The 21063-nt window shown below is 38.5% G+C and overlaps 1 protein-coding gene across 8 annotated transcripts in view; it reads left to right on the top strand.

Annotated features, from left to right (window-relative positions):
- The window catches only part of LOC100467721 (coiled-coil domain-containing protein 170), a 46497-nt gene that overhangs the window by 23209 nt on the left and 2225 nt on the right, over positions 1-21063 (top strand). For 7 of the 8 annotated variants that reach the window (XM_034642611.1, XM_034642612.1, XM_034642610.1 and 4 more), the window contains 6 exons: positions 659-915; positions 8859-8994; positions 10672-10983; positions 11930-12130; positions 18308-18535; positions 19415-19630. In XM_034642611.1, the coding sequence (XP_034498502.1) occupies positions 659-915; positions 8859-8994; positions 10672-10983; positions 11930-12130; positions 18308-18535; positions 19415-19630 (1350 nt within the window). The remainder of the gene's footprint in view (positions 1-658; positions 916-8858; positions 8995-10671; positions 10984-11929; positions 12131-18307; positions 18536-19414; positions 19631-21063) is intronic. The other variant, XM_019793942.2, reaches the window with a different exon arrangement.

Raw genomic sequence — 21063 nt, 5'->3', positions numbered from 1 at the left:
GCTAGGAATTCTAGAATTCATTATTGGTATAATTTACTCTTATAACAAGATTTAAACAACTTTAATGTTGATAAGAATAAAATCACTTAGTCCAAATCCTATGTGTCATTTTGATATGATTTTTTTAATTACACTGCTTCAGTTTTTATTTTATTTTTTAAATAAATTTACATATTTATTTAAGTAATCCCTACAATCAACATGGGGCTCAAACTCATGACCCTGAGATCAAGAGTTGCAAGCTCTTCCAACTGAACCAGCCAGGCCCCCCTTGAAATAATGTTTAAAATAAGTGTAGCATTGGAATATACTGTTAGATTTGAAAGTCTTCATTTTATTGTATAATAATGTATAATTAGGGCATCTGGGTGGCTTAGTCAATAGAGTGGCTGACTCTTGATTTTAGCTCAGGTCATGATCTTTCCGGGACCTGGGATCGAGCCTCGAGTTGGGCTCTGCACTCAGGAGTCAGCTTGAGGACTATCTCTCTCCTTCTCCCTTTGCCCAACCCCCACTTGCTCACACACTCTCTCTCTAAAATAAATGAATAAGTCTTTTTAATAAACAATGTATAACTTAAATACCCATAATAATTCAAAGTCATGAATTTTCTAAAATCAAAATTATTATTTTAAGTAACATTTCCTTTTCTTATTAGCTAAGAAATCTTCAAAACAAGCTCCTCATAAAGGAAACTTCATTGCAAGAGATGAAGAATGAGCTAGAAAGTTACAAAGAAAATAATGTGCAACAGTCTTTCCAGATAATGTCCCTGAAAGATGATATCAAGGACCTAGAGGAACTTACTGCTTCTCTAACCAGAATTAAATCTTTGAAAAACACCAATATTCAGAATCTTGAAAGAGGCAACTGGGATCTAACTGAAAGAATTAAAGAACTAGAAAACCGTCTAAGGTAGGAAATTTTCTAGTTTGTTTTCAAACATGTCATTTGTCATAACCTTGAAAATAGTATATAAGCTCCATATTCCTGATTGATCACAGAATTTAAACTTAGTAGGATTTCCTATAATACCTTTAGTCAACATTACTATGTTCAAAAAGACATTAGCAGTCACTCCCCATACCACTCTCTCTAGTCTCTGACAACCACTACTCTACATTCTTTCTCTCTGGACTTGCCTTTTCTGGACATTTCACATGAATGCAATCATACAGTATATGCCCTCTGTGTCTCACTTATTTCATTTAGCACAATATTTTTAAGATTGATCCATGTTGAAGCATGAATCCATATACTTCACTTCTTTTTATGGTGGAATAATATTCTGTTGTATGAATATACCAAGTTTCCTTATCCATTCATCAGTTCATGGACATTGGGTTGTTTCCCTTTTTTGGAGGGGCTTTATGAATAATGCTGCTGTGATCATTCTTGTATGAGCTTTTATATGACTGTATGCTTCATTTCTCTTAAGTAATATCTTCGGAAGTAGAATTGCTGGGTCCTAAAGTAACTCTATGTTTACTTCTGAGGAACTTCCAGACTATTTTCCAAGGCAGCTGCACCATTTTACATTCCCACCAGCAATGTATGAGGATTCCAATTGCCCCACATCCTCACCAACACTTGTAACTGTTCATCTTTTTATCATAGACATTCTAGTGGATATGAAGTTGCATCTCATTGTGATTTTAATTTGTATTTCTGTAAAACTAAAGATGTTGAGCATCTTTTCATGTGCTTATTGTCCATTTGTATATCTTCTTTGTAGAAATATCTATTCAAATCCTTTGCCCAATTTTATTTTTATTTTTTAAATTTGTTTTTATTTATTTTTAAATTTTTAAAATTTAAATTCATTTAATTAACATCTATTGTATTATTGGTTTCAGAGGTAGAGTTCAGTGATTCATCAGTCTTATATAATACCCAGTGCTCATTACCTCTTGTGTCCTCTTTAATGTCCATCACCCAGTTACCCATCCCTCCACCCCCTTCCCTCCCACAACCCTCGGTTTGTTTCCTATGATTAAGAGTCTCTTATGGTTTGTCTCCCTCTCTGGTTTCATCCTGTTTTCTTTTTTCCTCTCTTCCCCTATGATCCTTTGTTTTGTTTCTTAAATTCCACATATGAGTGAGATCATATGATAATTGTCTTTTTCTAATTGACTTATTTCACTCAGCATAATACCCTCTAGTTCCATCCATGTTATTGCAAATGGCAAGATTTCATTTTTTTGATGGCTGAGTAGTATTCCACTGTGTGTGTGTGTGTGTGTGTGTGTGTGTGCGTGTGTGTGTACCACATCTTCTTTATCTATTCATCTGTCAGTGGACATCTGGGCTCTTTCCATAGTTTGGCTATTGTGGACATCGCTGCTATAAACATTGAGGTGCAGGTGTCCCTTCGGATCATTACATTTGTATCTTTGGAGTAAATACCCAGTAGTGCAATTGCTGGATCATAGGGTAGCTCTTATTTTCACCTTTTGAGGAACCTCCATACTGTTTTCCAGAGTGGCTGTACCAGCTTGCATTCCCACCAACAGTGCAGGAGTGTCCCCTTTTTCCCACATCCTCGCCAACATCTGTCATTTCCTGACTTGTTAATTTTAGCCATTCTCACTGGTATGAGGTGATATCTCATTATGGTTTTGATCTGTATTTCCATGATGCTAAGTGATGTTGAGCATTTTTTCATGTGTCTGTTGGCCATTTGGATGTCTTCTTTGGAGAAATGTCTGTTTCACGTCTTCTGCCCATTTCTTGAGTGGATTATTTGTCCTTTGGGTATTGAGTTTGGTAAGTTCTTTACAAATTTTGGATACTAGCCCTTTATCTGATGTGTCACTTGCAAATATCTTCTCTCATTCTGTTGGTTGTCTTTTGGTTTTGTCAACTGTTTGCTTTGCTGTGCAAACGCTTTTTATCTTCTTTTTTTAAAGATTTTATTTATTTATTAGACAGAGATAGAGACAGCCAGTGAGAGAGGGAACACAGCAGGGGAGAGGGAGAGGAAGAAGCAGGCTCCCAACTGAGGAGCCTGATGTGGGACTCGATCCCGGAACGCCGGGATCATGCCCTGAGCCGAAGGCAGACGCTTAACGACTGCGCTACCCAGGCGCCCCCCCAAACGCTTTTTATCTTGATGAAGTCTCAATAGTTCATTTTTGCCTTTGTTTCCCTTGCCTTTGGAGAAGTGTCTCGCAAGAAGTTGCTGCGGCTGAGGTCACAAAGGTTGCTGCCTGTGTTCTCCTCAAGGATTTTGATGGATTCCTGTCTCACATTTAGGTCTTTCATCCATTTTGAGTCTATTTTTGTGCATGGTGTAAGGAAATGGCCCAGTTTCATTCTTCTGCATGTGGCTGTCCAATTTTCCCAACACCATTTGTTGAAGAGACTGTCTTTTTTCCATTGGATATTCTTTCCTGCTTTGTCGAAGATTAGTTGACCATAGAGTTGAGGGTCCATTTTTGGGTTCTCTATTCTGTTCCATTGATCTGTATGTCTGTTTTTGTGCCATTACCATGCTGCCTTGATGACTACAGCTTTGTCATACAGCTTGAAGTCCGGAAATCTGATGCCATGAGTTTTGGTTTCTTTTTCAACATTCCTTTGGCTATTCAGGGTCTTTTCTGGTTCCATACAAATTTTAGGATTATTTGTTCCAGTTCTGTGAAAAAAATGGATGGTATTTTGATAGGGATTGCATTGAACGTATAAATTGCTCTAGGTAGCATAGACATTGACAGTATTTGTTCTTCCAATCCATGAGCATGGAACATCGTTCCATTTCTTTGTGTCTTCCTCAGTTTCTTTCACGAGTGTTGTATAGTTTTCTGAGTACAGATCCTTTACCTCTTGGGTTAGGTTTATTCCTAGGTATCTTAAGGTTTTTGGTGCAATTGTAAATGGGATTGATTTCTTAATTTCTCTTTCTTCTGTCTCATTGTTGGTGTATAGAAATGCAACTGATTTCTGTGCATTGATTTTATATCCTGCCACTTTGCTGAATTCCTGTATGAATTCTAGCAATTTTGGGGTAGAGTCTTTTGGGTTTTCCACATAGAGTATCATATCATCTGCAAAGAGTGAGAGTTTCACATCTTTGCCGATTCAGATGCCTTTTATTTCTTTTTGTGGTGTGATTGCTGAGGCTAGGACTTCTAGTACTATGTTGAACAACAGTAGTGAGAGTGGACACCCTTGCTGTGTTCCTTACCTTAGGGGGAAAAGTTCTCAGTTTTTCTCCATCGAGAATGATATTTGCTGTGGGCTTTTCATATATGGCTTTTATGATATTGAGGCATGTTCCCTCTATCCCTACACTGTGAAGAGTTTTATTCAAGAGAAGATGCTGTACTTTGTCAAATGCTTTTTCTCCATCTATTAAGAGTGTCATATGGTTCTTGTCCTTTCTTTTTTTAATGTAGTGTATCACATTGATTAGTTTGTGGGTGTTGAACCACCCTTGCAGCCCACGAATAAATCCCACTTGGTGTGGTGAATAATTCTTTTAATGTACTGTTAGATCCTATTGGCTAGTATTTTGGTGAGAATTTTACATCCATGTTCATCAGGGATATTGGTCTGTAATTCTCCTTTTTGGTGGGGTCTTTCCTTTGCCCATTTTATTCTATTTTATTTTATTATTTATTTTTTAAAAGATTTTATTTATTTATTTGACAGAGAGAGAGACAGGCAGCGAGAGAGGGAACACAAGCAGGGGGAGTGGGAGAGAAAGAAGCAGTCTCCCAGCAGAGGAGTCTGATGCGGGGCTCAATCCCAGAACCCCGGGATCACGCCCTGAGCTGAAGGCAGACACTTAACGACTGAGCCACCCAGGCGCCCCCTCCTTTGCCCATTTTAAATTGGGTTGTCTGTTTATTTTTGAGTTGTGCTTTTTATGTGCTCTGGACACTAGACCCTTATCAGATAAATGATTTACAAGTCTTTTCTCCCATATGTGGGTTACCTTTTCACTTTCTTTTTTAAAAAAATTTTTAAAAAAGTATCTCTGGGGCGCCTGGGTGGCGCAGTCGTTAAGTGTCTGCCTTTGGCTCAGGGCGTGATCCCAGCGTTCTGGGATCGAGCCCCACATCAGGCTCCTCTGCTGGGAGCCTGCTTCTTCCTCTCCCACTCCCCCTGCTTGCGTTCCCTCTCTCGCTGCCTGTCTCTCTCTGTCAAATAAATAAAATCTTTAAAAAAAAATAAAAAAATAAAAAAGTAATCTCTACACCCAACTGGGGGCTTGAACTTACGACCCCAAAATCAAGAGTTGCATGCCCCTCTGACTAATCCAGCCAGGTGCCCCATCTTTTCACTTTCTTAAGAGTGTCTTTTGAGGGGCGCCTGGGTGGCACAGCGGTTGGGCATCTGCCTTCAGCTCAGGGCGTGATCCCGGCGTTGTGGGATCGAGCCCCACATCAGGCTCCTCTGCTATGAGCCTGCTTCTTCCTCTCCCACTCCCCCTGCTTGTGTTCCCTCTCTCGCTGGCTGTCTCTATCTCTGTTGAATAAATAAATAAAATCTTTAAAAAAAATTAAAAAAAAAAAAGAGTGTCTTTTGAAGCACAAAGTATTTTAATTTTGATGGAAGTTTATCTTTTGTTAATTAAGTCTTTGGTGTCGTATCTAAGAAACCATTGCCTAATCCAGTGTTACAAAGATTTACACATATATTTTCTCTTAAGATTCACAGTTACAGCACTTAAGTTTATATTTCTGATACATCTTGACTAATTTTTGTATATGATGCAAGTTAGGAGTCTGGATTCATTCTTTTTCATGTGAAGATCCACTAGTTGTCCCAGCATCACTTGTTGAAAAGATTCTTCTTTCTCCTATTGAGTTGTCTTGGCAATCTTGAAGAAAAAAAAATCAATTGACCATAAATGCAGAGGGTTAATTCTGGACTCTCTAGTCTCTTCTATTTGTCTCTATGTCTATCATTATACCAGTACTACACTGTCTTGATTACTGCAGCTTTGTGGTAAATTTTGAAGTTTGAGTCCTCCAACTTTATCTTCTTTTTTAATATTGTTTTGGCTATTCTGGGTCCCTTGCTTTGCCATATAAATATTAAGATCAGCTTGTCAATTTCTATAAAAAAGACAACTGAGATTTTGATAGAAATTGTGTTGAATTTATAGATCAATTTGGGGAGTAATGTCATCCTTTAAAAAAAAAAGATATATTTATTTATTTGAGAGAGAGAGAATCTCAAGTAGACTCCCGCTGAGTGCAAGGCTCCATCTCACGACACTGGAGATCATGACCTGAGCTGAAATTAAAAGTTGGACTGAGGGGCCAACCGACTGAGGGGCCCTGGGGAGTAATGTTGTCTTCTAATCCAGGACATGGGCATCTTTATATTTACCTAGGCCTTTAATTCCTTTCAACAACAGGTGGCTCTGTGATGGGGTGGCTGGAGCTGAGGTGGGGTGTGGGCTTGAGGTCCCAGAGTGCCCCATGCAGGAGGTGTTCGGCAGGGCAGCTGTAGCTGAGGTGAGCATGGGATGGGAGTTCCCAGGGCATTCTGTGCAGGGGGCACCGTGGCAAGGCGGCTGGAGCCGAAGCAGGCATTAGCTAGAAGGCCCCAGAGTGCTCTGCATCGGGGGTACCCTAGTAAGCTGTCTGGAGCTGAAGTGGTGTGGGCCTATATCACCTTGGTGTGATGGCTGGAGCTCTAGTGATTGCTGGGCCAGGGGTGTCCCAGTGGGTCCCATGCTGGGACTGCCTCTGTGTGAAAGCTGGGGTTGGTGTGGGCTAGGGGCCTGGGGATCACTGAGGTAGTAGGATGACTATGGTGCCTGGACCTTGTTCACTAATGTGGTCCCCATCCATACTATCAAGGTAGATGGGGAATGTAACTGTGGTGCTCACCAGCCCCTTCAACATGGAGAGAGTTCTAGCAGCTCCCCCTGCTGTTTTTCTGAGTTCCAGGGCTGGATCTTTTCTATTTAGTGCCTCTTTTAAACTGTGGCTTTTCTGTGCCCCAGGGTATCTGGGGCTGGTGTGGGCCAGGGGCATGGGGTTTGTTGGTGTGACAGGCTGGCCATGGTGCCTGGACCCTGCCCTATCTGCACCATGAAGGTGGAAGGGGAATGTAAACCCTGGTGCTCCCCAGCCCCTTCACCCAGAGAGCACCCCACCTGTCCCTCACTGCCCAGCGAGTTTCTAGACCTAGCTCCTTTACACCCTAGCTGCTCTTTTAAATCTTGGTTGTTCCTCCATGCCCCAGGGCATCTGAGGCTGGTGTGGGCCAGGCACCCAGTGCTTACTGAGGCAGCAGGTCAACCACAGCATCTGGAACCCTGCTCCCATCTGCATCACCAAAGTGGAAGGGGAGCACACACTGCCACCTATCAGCCTCTCTGATCCAGAGAGAGTTCTAGCAGCTCCTTCACCCTGGGCAGGGTTCCAGGGTTAGTTCTTCCACATTCCAGTTGCTTTTCCAACATCCAGCTATCCCTCCCAGCCCTGAGGCATCTGGGGCCGGATGTGGGCCAGTGACCCAGAGCTTGCAGAAGTATTAGTCAAGGCATCTCTGTCCATCTTGCCTCTCCATGTGGTCTCCCCTGTCCTCTATTGTGCAAAAGCTGCTCAGTCAGCCCTCAACTCCCCCTCAGGCAGAATTGCTGTACAAATAGATGTAGGCCTGGTGCCTCCATGGAGGAGGTGAGCCCAGGGTCTTCCCATGTCACCATCTTGGACTACAGTGTCCTCTAGTGTTTCCTATAAAGCATTTCTTCTGATAGTTTTTCCATTGTTTTTCTTCTGAAACTATATTATTTCATTTTCATTTTTTGAATGCCTTTTTTTCTTTATTGAATATAGAATTCTGGGTTGCCAGTATTTTTTCTTATAGCACTCTAAGATGTCATCCGATTATCTTCTGACTTCTGTAGTTTCTGTTGAAGTTCATCATCAGTCTTATTGTTGTACCTTTGAAGGGAATAATGTGTGCTTATTATTGGTAGCAATTTGACTACAGTGTTTCTTGGTGTGGCTTTCTTTGTATCTGTCCTGCTTAGGATTTACAGAATTTATGGAATCTATCAATTATGTCTTTCATCGGGTTTGGAATCTTGGGAATTACTTTTTCAAATATTGTTTTTATACCATTGTGTCTCTGCTCTCACTCTAGGGTTACAGTTACAGGTGTGTTAGACCTTTTGAGTGTGTCCTGCATGTCTCTAATATAACCTTTTGAGGTAAAATTTTCTGTTTGGATAATACAAATAATTTCTTTTGAACTGACCCAAATTCACTAATTCTGTAAGCTATAATTCTTAGATGAGGGGAAAAAAAAACATAGAAGATAGATTGAAACTAACCTAGCTGTGGGTACAGGATAGAAAATATTACCAAATCTTGCAATTAGTAATCAAAACAAAAACCAAATAATTAGCTATTTGTATATTTGATAATTAAACAAGCTTTTACATATGCTATTCTCTATTGCTGCATCATTATTCTAATTCCCTTTCCTCTCATCAAATCCCAGTGGAAGAGCCCTTCAGGTATTATTAAAATAGGAGTACTTTTATCCCTGTGGAACTCCTAATCATCACAGTGTTACCAATAGTTGCAGGCAGATATTCATGCTCAGATTTCTCCTGGAAAAGGGTGGTTTAAAAGTTGACCTTCCCCAGGGGATCTGCTAGAGGACTTAGCACTGGATTGTTTTTCTCTCCATTTCTCTGTCATTTCTAGTCTCTCCCTAGAAATAGTTGGGTAAATGCACAGAGCTCTTTTCATAGGAAGTACATTTCTACTTGATATGCATATTTAATATATTTTAAGTGGGGATTATTTCTTTTAATTATTTTTAATTGAAGTTTGAAATTGATTTGGTTTCATGATGTTGTTACCTACTGATATCTTACGCAGAGTACATCTGTTTGAAAGAGAAAAGGCAGAGGGAAAAGCAGGCCTTTTGGAGAAAACGTTAGCAGATACTGATGGATTCACCCCTTATATGAATATGAAAGGACAAGAAGATTCCTTGGATAGTTTCATGATGACGGTGAGAATAAATTTTGATTGATTTTTAAAGAAACAGGATTTTTATTACCTGGTGTTACTCCAAGAGATACTTGGCAAATGTTGAGTGGTTTGTCGGTCTGCTGCTTATGGAGGATGGGAGGAAGCAGTGCGGTATGGCTGACTGGAAGCCTTTCTGAAGTACAGGGAGAAAGCACAAGGCAGATCTAAGGTCTCTGTGATACTGTAGAACCGTTAGAGGGAACCCAGCTGAGAGAGAACTGGAGGACAGGTGGTAGTTAGAGAATGAAGTATTGGAGTTTTAGATTTCTGGTGTGGGTTACTTCGTGCTGCTGACAATGTCTGGGTTTTGGGCTCTGAATGTAAGGGTTGAAGAGAGGTGTAGGTGCAAGTCATTGAAACCGAGGCACAGCAATCACAAAGCTAAATTGGTGGATCATCTATATTGGATCTTGAAATCTAGAATTATGTCATCAGTTGGGTTTAGAAGGAAGGCATGAGCCTGGTCCCTAGTAGATAGCAATTCACAGGATGAGTAGAGGTTTTATAGAAGAATGTTGGAGGAGGATGGGAGCTACTCCATTGTCAAGGTAGTGGTGAAAGTTTATTTTGAAATCCTTAGACTTAAACAGTTTATTATATAATCTGAATGTAAGACAAGGTCCATTATAATCCAATTAACGCAAGGGTTTCCATTTGAAAAAATTCAGCAAGTATTTTCAAAGTAGTTTAAAGTAATTCCAATTTTTAATTGCATCCTCAAGTAATTCACAGTAACACTTCCCATTTTTTTCACTTCTCTCACTAATCGGTCACATTCTTGAAAAACTCTCCCTAACCAGCTTCTGTGCAACTCTGACCTTTTCTATCATTGCCCTGTTATTCTGCCTCTTCTAGACTTTTAGTGATGCAAACCCATCCTTATTTCAACAATTCTAGCTCTCTTTCTATTTCTTAGTTTCACATGACAAAAAGTCCAGAAACAGAACCTATTTACTCAGCTTCCAGAATTGAAGGCATCAAGAAGGTGGAAAAAAGACTAGAATTTATAAAGGTAGAATGTTCCTGTGGGAGATTGGGAAAGAAGTACAAGAATCATCTTCCCCCCACCCCAGGCTATTTACAGTGGAAGCAGGATAATTATAGGAGCACAAGGGAAAAGTTGGGGGAAGAAATGGGACTTCTTTCATTTATACTTTTAATCATCAAAGTTGTTATTACTAAGTGATGTTCTATAACATAATGAAGTTTTTATGGAAATATCCATTTCCCTCACAACTGTTCACTTAAGACTTAATTGTCTTAACACTCATTGATCCTTGCCCGAATCAGTTATTGTATTAGAAGCAAAATGCTGATTTTAAAATTTCTGTCATTCTTTCTACATTTATTAGCTCAAAATTTTCTGTAAAAAGTGTAACTTCATAAACTGAAGCTGTTTGGTTATCTGCTTCTCCAAGCTAAATTTCCTATGCTCTCAAACCAGTCTCTCCATACGATCATTTTAATACCTCTTGATGTTTTAGTTTGCTCTTTTGAGTATGCCGCTGTCTCTCTTATGACCCCAACTCTTTATTTCTTTTGAGGGCATTGCTCTTAAAGTTTTGTATTATGACTATATTTATATTTTAAAGAAGAAAGCAAGTGTCTCCATATTAAATTCCAAATGGAAGTTTAACATGTGTGTTGGCATATTTAGGTTAAAGGTGAAGCTATCCTGACCAAGAACTTTGAAAGAGATATTTTTCACTCTGAAGGACCAAAAGATGGGCAGAAAATTTGGGATAAGTATCAACAAGATTCAATCCATAAGGAAAAACAAAAATCTGAGTTGGACAGACCTCCACATTCATTCGGCTGGGAAACCAAAACTGCACGATCACAGTATCAGAAATTCCTCAGTCAGTTGGCTACTCTTCTGAGCAACAGTGTGGTCCTCATACCAGCCACCGAGGAAGCTGTGAAAGAGAGGATTCAGGAAATTGGTGCAAAAGAGCGATCTTGGAAGTCTGTAGGTGTATTGACAGACAAGTCATTCTTTCTTTGTTTCTTTTAACATGCTGATTTTGATATTAGCCGATTTAGTAAATTCTTGGCTCTGAATTTTAACTTTGATTTTATGTTTACTATTACAGCGATAAAAGGGAAGATGATGTCCATTATTACAGCAGAGGTAGTGTAGTGTATTTATTAAAAGCAGAGTGCCCAGGTATGAATCCCAGCTCAGCCATTACCAGCTGTGTGCTCTTGGACAGATTACTTATCCTCTCGGGGCCTCAGTTCCATTTGTAAAATTTGGTGAGATGGGGTGGGGGCTGGAAGGGCATAGCTCTTATCTCACAGAGTGGTAAGGATTAAATGGATTAATACATGATAAATGCTTAGTACAGTTCAAAGTAAGCTCAGTGAATCCTGCCCTAAAAATAGTGGCACAGTGAAGATAATGTGACTGTTATGCCTAAATACTGGTCAGGTTAGCCAGTGCAGTAACATACATTGCCAGATCAGTTCTTTGTTTGAATTTATTGGCCGACTCTATCAAAAGATTGAACCCGTAAGTTTCAGTGGATATAACTCTTTGTCACGTCCAAATCAATTGAGTAAAATTTCATGCCTCTTCACCTTAAAATTCAAACAAAGATAGGTATTGCTTAGGTTCAATGTGTTCGTAAAATCTGTCGCAGTCTGTTTATTGTAGAGTTCCATTTTTTTTTCACTTTTTGCTTAAAATTGTACAATTTTATTTCTCAGTACTAAAATGTCTCATTTTGTATATCAAACCTTTCCATTTCTTTTCCTAAATCCAGCTGATACATGCCAAATCTAAGTCTTCCCCACTCACCTAGTGAGTAATGTAATGTTTCTACGGTGTCAGTATTGGTAGAACTTGCACATAGTTTTGAAATGAAATAGAAATCATGGGCCATCAGGAGTTTTAGCTATCCCCCTCCCCACAGAGGACTGAAGACCTCCAGCAGGAAATTCTGACGCTCACTCAGCGCCTGGAGCAGCTGCAGCGTCGCTCTGAGGAAGCTGCCGGAGAATCATCCCAAATGCAAGACAGGTGTAGGGAACAAGAAAGACCCTTGACATGTCCGGAAGGAAGAATTGCTCTTAATGACTTTTTGCAAGAGAGTTTAGACTTGGACAGGAATAAAGTAAGAATTTTCTGTATAAGGCATTTCTTTGACAATGAAAATGACCATATTTTATTATATTATCTAATGTTTATTAGATACTAGATATTAATGCTGTTAATACTATTTATACTTAATATTGGAAAAGAGAGGGAAATTTGCTACAAACCTTTAAACCTTCTGCTTTTATCAAAAAAACCTCTCCTTGTTCCATATCTCTCATTTCTCTAATACATACATATTCCATATTCATTGTGAGGGCATTTGTTAATGTATTTCTTAATGTACTTTAAAAAGCAGATTAGAAGGAACTCAAAGGAATGACTGTACAGGTAGAACATCAGGCACTGTGTCAGCTAGATATGAGGAGTATCAGGAAGGGGCCAGCGATGCTATTCCTCGTAATTGCTATGTAGACCAGTACCTTTGCTACACTCCATTTCTCTGTGTCTGTAAGGAAGACACGAAAGCGTCAATTCTAAGAATGGGATGGAAACAGGTAGGGTACAATATAATTTGTTTTCAGGAGATTTTTAAAAAATTCTGTTTTATTATCTCTCAATAGACGTGCTTGTCACATCATACCTATGTTATACTGTTTCTGTAACTGCTGTGGCTCAAAGCATACTCTCACTCATTCACTCACTCATTTAGTCTTTCATTACACTCCTTCACCGTATATGCATCCGGCACTGAGTTTAGAAAACTTCCAGGGGTGACTGGGTGGCTCAGTTGGTTAAGTGTCTGCCTTCAGCTCAGGTCTGCATCGGGCTCCCTGCTCTGCAGGAGTCCTGCTTCTCTGTCTCCCACACCCCCTGCTTGTGTTCCTCTCTCACTGTGTCTCTCTGTGTCAAATAAATAAAATCTTAAAAAAAAAAAAAAAAAGAAAAGAAAACTTCCAGTGCTTTGTGAAGTGGTATTAACTATGTTCTCCACAGAGTCTAAGGATAAATCCAGTTTCTACCTCTGTTCCTGAATATGTAATCAATAATTCTTCATTTCCCTGCAAACATTTTAAAACATTATATTAAATTTTAAGAATATTCAAGTAACACATGCTTTCTACAACTCTTGAAATCAAGTTAAAAGGCTTGAAGAAAGAATAGTTTTCCTCAACTTTCTTTCTGTCTATTTTACCTCAGTAACCAGTAGTGTGTATATCTTCTACAATTATTGCCATGGAATAATTATGGAAATATACAAGTACATATATGTGGGTGGTGAAATTTTTATAGAACTGGGACTATGCTAGTCAAATACTCTTCTTACATAGTAAAAAGTTACATACTTCATAGTATTTTCTTAAGTTAAAAGATGAAGATTTAACTCATTCCTTTAATAGCTGCATAGTGGTCCACAGAGTTTGTATAACTTATTTATTTGATCAGTTCCCAATTGATGGACTATCAGAATATTTCCACCTTTTATACCACTACAAATAATGGTGCAATATATATATATATATATATATAGATATATTCCACATTGGTGCTTTCTGATTGAGTTCTAAATGAGAAATTGTAGGATCACAGTGTATGACTATTTTAACTTTTAAAGCTACTTCCAAAAGGCAGAAGGAATTCACTTTCCAGATAGAAATATGGGAGTACCTCTTTCTTCTTCATAGCCTAGCCAGCATTGGATGATGTCATTCTTTTAGAGACAGAGAGAGACAGTTGGGTTAAAATAGTACAGTTTTAATATTTACCTGATTACTAACTAGGTTGAGTTCCCCCTTTTCTTAAAATGTTGGTTTCTTGGATTCCTTTGCCTCTCTACTCCTTACAATTTGGAACTCAGATGCAGAAGATTGAGTTAATCAAACTCCATGGTTCATAAAATATTATCTTGGGCCATGAAAGGGCTTTCTCTTGTTTATTATTATTTATTACATATAAGTCCATTTTCCCATTCCCTCTTCCAAAGGAGATCAATCTGGGATGCTTGGGCGGCTCAGTCCAGTAAGCGTCCAACTCTTGATCTCAGCTCAGGTCTTGATCTCAGGTCGTGAGTCCAAGCCCCCCACAGTGTGGAGCCGACTTAAAACAAAAACAAAGGAGATCAATCTAATGTGTTTAATGTATATCTTTTTGTTCATACAGTTGACCCTTGAACAGTGTAGGGGGTTGGGGTCACTGACACCCTCTCCATGCAGTCAAAAATCCCCATGTATAATTTTTTACTCTCCCCAAAACTTAACTACTAATAGCCTACTGTTGACCAGAAGCCTTGCTGATAACATAGTCAATTTACACATATTTTGTATGCTATATTTATATATACTGTATTCTTACAATAAAGCAAGCCAGAGAAAAGAAAATGTTAAGAAAAATCATAAAAGAAAATACACTGACGGTACTGTACCATATGTCTCAAAAAATCTGTGTATAAGTGGACTTGCACAATTCAAACCCATGTTGTTCAAGGGTCAATTGTATATGTTCTTTTAAATATAATTTTATACACATTTTAATTTGCATAAATGGTACTGTGGCAAAACTTCATTCTATTACTCAGCATTGTATTTTTAAGTTCCACTTAGTGTTGCTATGTGTTCATCTAGTTCATTGCTTCTGTCTATTGCATGGAGTTCTACAGGGTGCATATCTGCCATGCTCTGCCTGTCCACTCCTCAGTGATGAATACCCTGGTTACCTCTGTCTTTCTGCCACCACAAACCCTGCTACCAGCATCCTTGTACAAGTTTCCCTATATACCTGTAAGAGAATTTCTTAGGGGTGTTTGCTCAAGATTGGAGTTGGTCGCTCCTTGGGTATCCATACACTTAATTTGATTAAGTACTGCCAGTCAGCTCACACAGAACGATAGTCCCACCAGAGGTACATGAGGGTTCTTGAATCTCCACATTCTTGTAATTTCTTGTCATTGACCAGCTTCCTTCTTTTTTCCATTTCATTGGGTATAAAGTAATTACTAATTTAATCTGCATTTCTCTGAGTGTTAATGAGTTGGAACATTTTCTTTATGATTTTTAGTTTTTAGTCTTTTTAGTGTTTGCCTTTTGTTTCCTTTACCCATTTTCCTATTTGGTTTCCAGTCTAGTCTTATTAATTTCCAAAACTATATGCGTGTCTTCCTCACCCTGTTCAGGCCCTTACACTTATGGCGGGTCACCTCTCAGTGTGGGCTGTCCTCTCACCCCAGTCAGGCTCTGAGTCCCTCTGCGGGGCAGCCCTCCTCTATGTCCACTTTTGTCATCTGCTTGGGTCATAGCATTTCTCTCGTCAGTCTAGTGCTTGCCTTGTTCTGCCCACTTAATGGCTTTAGGACTGAAATGTCCAGAGAAGAAAAGAAAGGAAAGGAAGAATAAGAAGAGAAAGAGTAAGAGCAACTGGTTTATGTTTAACCTTTCACATCTCCTGATAAATGTACTTATTTAAATCATAATTTTCCCTTCAAGAGGTACTTCAGCTTTGTTCCACAAATATTGACACGTACCGTTTTCCTTATTTTTCATTTTGAACATAGTAATATATTTTTAAGTTGCCAGATATATGGGATTTTAAGAATTTTGTATTTTATTGCAATATGCCAGAAGTATATGATCCTTGAGAATTTATTGAGACTTCTTACACAGCTAATACTTGGTTGATTTTGGTAACTGTTCCATATGTGCTTGTAAAGAATGTGTTCTCTGTTTGTTGGGTGTAAAGTTCCATACATAGCTAATGCTCAAGCATATTATTCATATGGTTCGAATTGTCAGTATCTCTGATGATTTTTGTATCCTTGATTCTGGAAAAAGTATGCTGAGTACCTACAACTTTGAGTAAAGGTAAAGTTATAATTTTTACATGAAACTGAAAGTGATCAGGGGCGCCTGGGTGGCTCAGTCGTTAAGCGTCTGCCTTCGAGTCAGGGCGTGATCCTGGATCCCTGGGATCAAGCCCCGCATCAGGCTCCTCTGCTGGGGGCCTGTTTCTTCCTCTCCCACTTGCACTGTTTGTGTTCCCTCTCTCACTGGCTGTCTTTCTCTCTGTTAAATAAATAAAATCTTAAAAAAGAAAAAAGAAACAAAGTGATCAGAGAAAACAAGGCCTTGCCCTAAATTTCATTTAGTGGCAGATGAAGAATTAGTCCAACAGAATACATTTTTTAAAAAAGATTTTATTTATTTATTTTGAGAGAGAGAGCACGAGTAGGAAGGGCTGGGGAGAAGGAGCAGAGGGAGAAGCAGACTCCCCGGCTGAGCAGGGAACCTGACATAGGGCTCCATCTCAGGACCCTGAGATCATGACCTGAGCCAAAGGCAGATGCTTAACCAACTGAGCCACCCAGGAGCCCCCCAACAGAATACATTTAAAGGAACAACAGAAGACAAAAATAAAGTAGGTCAATGATAACACTATGTGAGTGTAATAATTCAATGTAAATTTTATACCTGTCAAAGTGGCAATTTGTACATACAGTTTACTATTTACTCAGTCAGCTTTGTAATATAATTCTTGACAAATTAAAAATATTTTTTGAATATCAATATTTCAAAATGTGTATTTAAAATAAGATTATAAATATACTTATATCCTACTATTTCAGATATCTGTAATTTAAATATTTATAAATTAGTGATTGGTAATTTTTGATAATTTGGTACATGTTCTCTTTCCCTTTAGCAGATTTTATTTCATATACTCTAATAGGATTTTATACTTCTGTTCATGTAAGTCCTGTAAGTCCTTCATATAAATCTTTCTTGTAAAATTTATTCCTAGGTGTTTTATAGATTTTCTGTCCATTTCCCCCATTTCAATTTGAAATGGTTATTACTAATATACATAAATGCATTTGATATATTTTTTAAAAGATTTATTTATCTTGCACAGGCCCACAAACTGGGGGGGAGGGGCAGAGAGAGAGGGAGAAAGAGAATCTCAAGCAGACTCCCCAGTGAGTGCAGAGCCTAGCGCAGGGCCCTGAGATCATGACCTGAGCTGAAATCAAGAGTCTGAGGCTTAACTGACTGAGCTACCCAGGCACCCTGCATTTGATATGTTTATATTTTTATTAATTATCTACCATCTTACTGAATTCACTTATTAAATACAATAGTTTTCTTTACTAGGGTTTTTTGAGTTTTCCGGACATAATTGCATATTGTTGTCTAGAAAATAATGTATTTCTATTAGATTTTCAACTTATTGCCACTGAGTTACAAAATATTCTTTTAGAATTATTTTTATACTTTCTATATCTATGCATTCTGTATATTTCTCCTTCCTAATGTTATGTATTTTTAGTTTCTCTCTTTCCCCTTTTTTTTTTTTTAAGATTTTATTTGAGAGAGAGAGAGCGTGCACATGGTGGGGGGAGGGGGAGAGAGAGAGGCAGATTCCCCGCTGAGCAGGGAGCCTGACGGTGGGCTCAATTGCAGGACCCTGAGATCATGACCTGAGCCAAAAGCAGATGCTTTTTTTTTTCTTTTTAAAGATTTTATTTATTTATTTGACAGAGACAGCCAGCGAGAGAGGGAACATAAGCAGGCATAGTTTTTCTTAATCCTGCTCCCTTCAGTTAGCTATATCACTAGCATTTTCTCTTAGTAGATGTTTTTGGAACTTGACTTTTAGGGAATGCTTAATCAATCGTATGTAATTTATTTATTCTTTTTTTGACATTTGCATTGTTTCTATTTTTCATGTTACAAATAATGTAAAGAATATCTTTGTGTTGGGGCGCCTAAGTGACTCAGTCGTTAAGCCTCTGCCTTTGGCTCAGGGCGTGATCCCAGGGTTCTGGGGTTGAGCCCCACATCAGGCTCCCTGCTCTGCTGGGAGCCTGCTTCTTCCTCTCCCACTCCCCCTGCTTGTGTTCCCTCTCTCTCTGGCTGTATCTCTCTCTCTGTCAAATGAATACATAAAATCTTAAAAAAAAAAAAAAGAATATCTTTGTGTATGAATCTTTAAATATTTATTTCCTTGTATACATTGCTAGAAAAGTTGTTTTAATCTATGTTACCATCATCTGGTGTTTATAAAATTGTTAGCACTGAGCCATCAACTTTATTGTCATATTTTATTTTCCAGATTATTTTAATAATGCATATCTATGGTGAAAAAATATTTTACATACGCAAGTATTACTGTCCGCAGTTTATTAGCCTAGAGTAGATCTGGTATGCTAGTGTGGAATACCACCTTAAAGCAACTTCTTTATTCAATACTGTTGATTTCTGCAAAGGAAAACTCTGGAACTAAGAATTCGTGGACAGACAAGCACGGCAAGATGTGCAAACAGCTAGAGAAAGAAAACGAGCAACAAACATTATTGAATATTCAGCAGAATTTACAGATTACTACAACTCAGAGACTAGAGGAGAAAATTCAGAAACTTCAGAAACAGCTCAGTGATTTGAAATTGTCAAATAAAAGTATGAAAATTCAACTTACAAAAGTAAATGTCCTTAAGGTAAGTAAAGGAAGTGAGGGTTTCAAAAACTCCCTTAAACTTTGGTCTGTTACTATTTTAGCTGCATGTTTCTTCTTGAATTTTTTTTAAATTAACATTAAAGTTATTTCATATACACACATGAGTATATATAATATTAAGGTGTATTGGATAATAAAATTAGATGCATGGACATCTACCACTTCCCTTAAAAACCAGAGTATTATCAGCCCCACTGAAGCCCTCATATATTCTCTTCCCTACTTCTCAAAGGTAAATGGTATTCTAAATGTTAGGATTCTAGAGTTCTTGCTATTTTCATATTATTTTGGTCTTTCTTTATAGGGTAAAAGTTAAAAGTTTTATTCATTTTTGGAGGCTTCTCTTTGGATCTTCTCCATATCAAGCTTCACTTGTAGTATTTCAAACATACATTGTATGCCTTAAACCAAAGGTGCACTAAATACTTATGGATCAATGTTTTGGGTTTTTGTGGGTTTTTTTTTTTTTGCTATTTTATCTTGCATATTTTTGCTATTTTGCATATAAATATATGCAATATTTATCTTACTGCAAAGCTAGTTATTTTCTCTATTTCTGAATTTGGTTAGCAGAGGCTGTAAGACTTCTGAGGACAGATTACTCATTAAACCTCTTTAAATCCTAAGTGCCTAGTTTATAAAAGTGCTCAGTGACTGTTAGTTATTGATGAGTATGATGATTGAGAAATGTCCTCTTAATTCATAAATTGTGGAATTTTCTTTCTTTTCCATATATCAGATCTTGCAAAAAAAAAAAAAGAAGAAGAAAAAAAGCATAGGTTATATCATGCACCTTGTCTTTTATTTAGAAGAGATCTAATTAGTCATCTCCCTGTCCCCCAACCTTATACCCTCACAGGACAAAACAATCAAAAAGCTCAGGCAATCTTTAACACAAGTTGAAGCAATGAGAGGGAAAGCAGTTATGAAAACAGACAACTTGAAAACTACATTAGACTCTGCCAAGCAAGAGGCAAGAGGGGGCAAAGAGAAGGTCCATCAGCTGTTGGATGCGGTCACTCCTGAGCTCTGCACAGCAAAGAGCACGCTTGATAAAGTACCACAACAACAAGAGGTTTGTTTTGTTCATTATAAAGAGTCTTTAAGTTAAAGGGATCAACACCCATCTCAACTTAGACTCTATCTAAGCCAGACAAAAAGGAATTTGTTGGCTTATGGAATCAAAGGTGAGTTAAACAACCCGACCTCAGAGGGGTCAAGAGCGGCATTTGGGCTGCAGGGTCAGCACCTGGAGCCTTCTAAAGCTTTTCTCACCATCTCTTCCTGGCATCTCTATGTGTGTCAGCTTGCTTTATGTTTAAAGATTGTGTGACAGGAGAGAGAGTCCCAGGAAAGGGTCTAAGAAAGCCCAGCTTAGGTCAAATGCCTATTCCTTGTGAATCCACAGTGGCAAGGGGTGGCATATATGATTATCTTCACTTAGGTTTGCATATATATCCTCTGATTAACCCATGACAAGAGGAAAAAGATGTCAGAGCATGGAAGTTCAGGGGAAACCATGTGTCTGGGGCTGAGTCACTTTCTAGGAAAAGAGGGTAGTGCTTCTAAATTTGCCTAGATTTTCACTACATTTATAAAGCAGATGTTGTAAGAGAATTTTTAAAAAGATTTATTTATTTATTTTAGAAAGAAAGAGAGAGAACAAGTGGGAGGGACAGAGGAAGAGGGAGAGGGAAAGACAACCTCAAGCAGACTCTGCACTGAGCTCGGAGCCCAATTCCGGGCTTGACCTCACAACCCTGAGATCGCAACCCTGAGATCACGACCTGAGCCGAAACCAAGAGTCAGACGCTTTAACAGACTGTGCCACCCAGGCACCCCTTAAGAGAAATTTTAAAGGGCTAACTGATAATTTTGGGGGCTACTGTGGAATTATATGCCACATCTCTGTTACTAGTAGCTTAAGAAATATGTAACTTTAACCAATTACCTTAAAAGATTCTCGAAACATAAAATCATGATATTATTTTTGTTTTTTTTTAAACTTCCGCATATTTATATTCTTGTTTTTATTGTCAATATCCTTACTATACTTTCAGTCAGATCTCTTCTCCTTTGGGTACTCTGTAGTTGACTCTGCTTCTGAGATGACTTTGTCTTAGTCTTGCCTGAGTTCAACCATCACATCTTCCTTATCTATAAGGCATATTTGATATCATTTTTTGGTCCATTTGTATTCTGAATTACTACATTTCTGATTCAAAATAAAGACGTTCCAGGGGCGCCTGGGTGGCACAGCGGTTAAGCGTCTGCCTTCGGCTCAGGGCGTGATCCCGGCGTTGTGGGATCAAGCCCCATGTCAGGCTTCTCCTCTATGAGCCTGCTTCTTCCTCTCCCACTCCCCCTGCTTGTGTTCCCTCTCTCGCTAGCTGTCTCTATCTCTGTCGAATAAATAAATAAAATCTTTAAAAAAAAAAAAAAAGAGATGTTCCTGCCCCCACCCCATGTCTGCAAATCCTTGTTTGAAAAAAATTTTAAAGATTTTTT

Source organism: Ailuropoda melanoleuca, chromosome 14 (assembly GCF_002007445.2).
Source record: "Ailuropoda melanoleuca isolate Jingjing chromosome 14, ASM200744v2, whole genome shotgun sequence".
In the NCBI taxonomy this organism is placed as follows: domain Eukaryota; kingdom Metazoa; phylum Chordata; class Mammalia; order Carnivora; family Ursidae; genus Ailuropoda; species Ailuropoda melanoleuca.
This window is presented reverse-complemented; position numbering and strand designations above follow the sequence as displayed.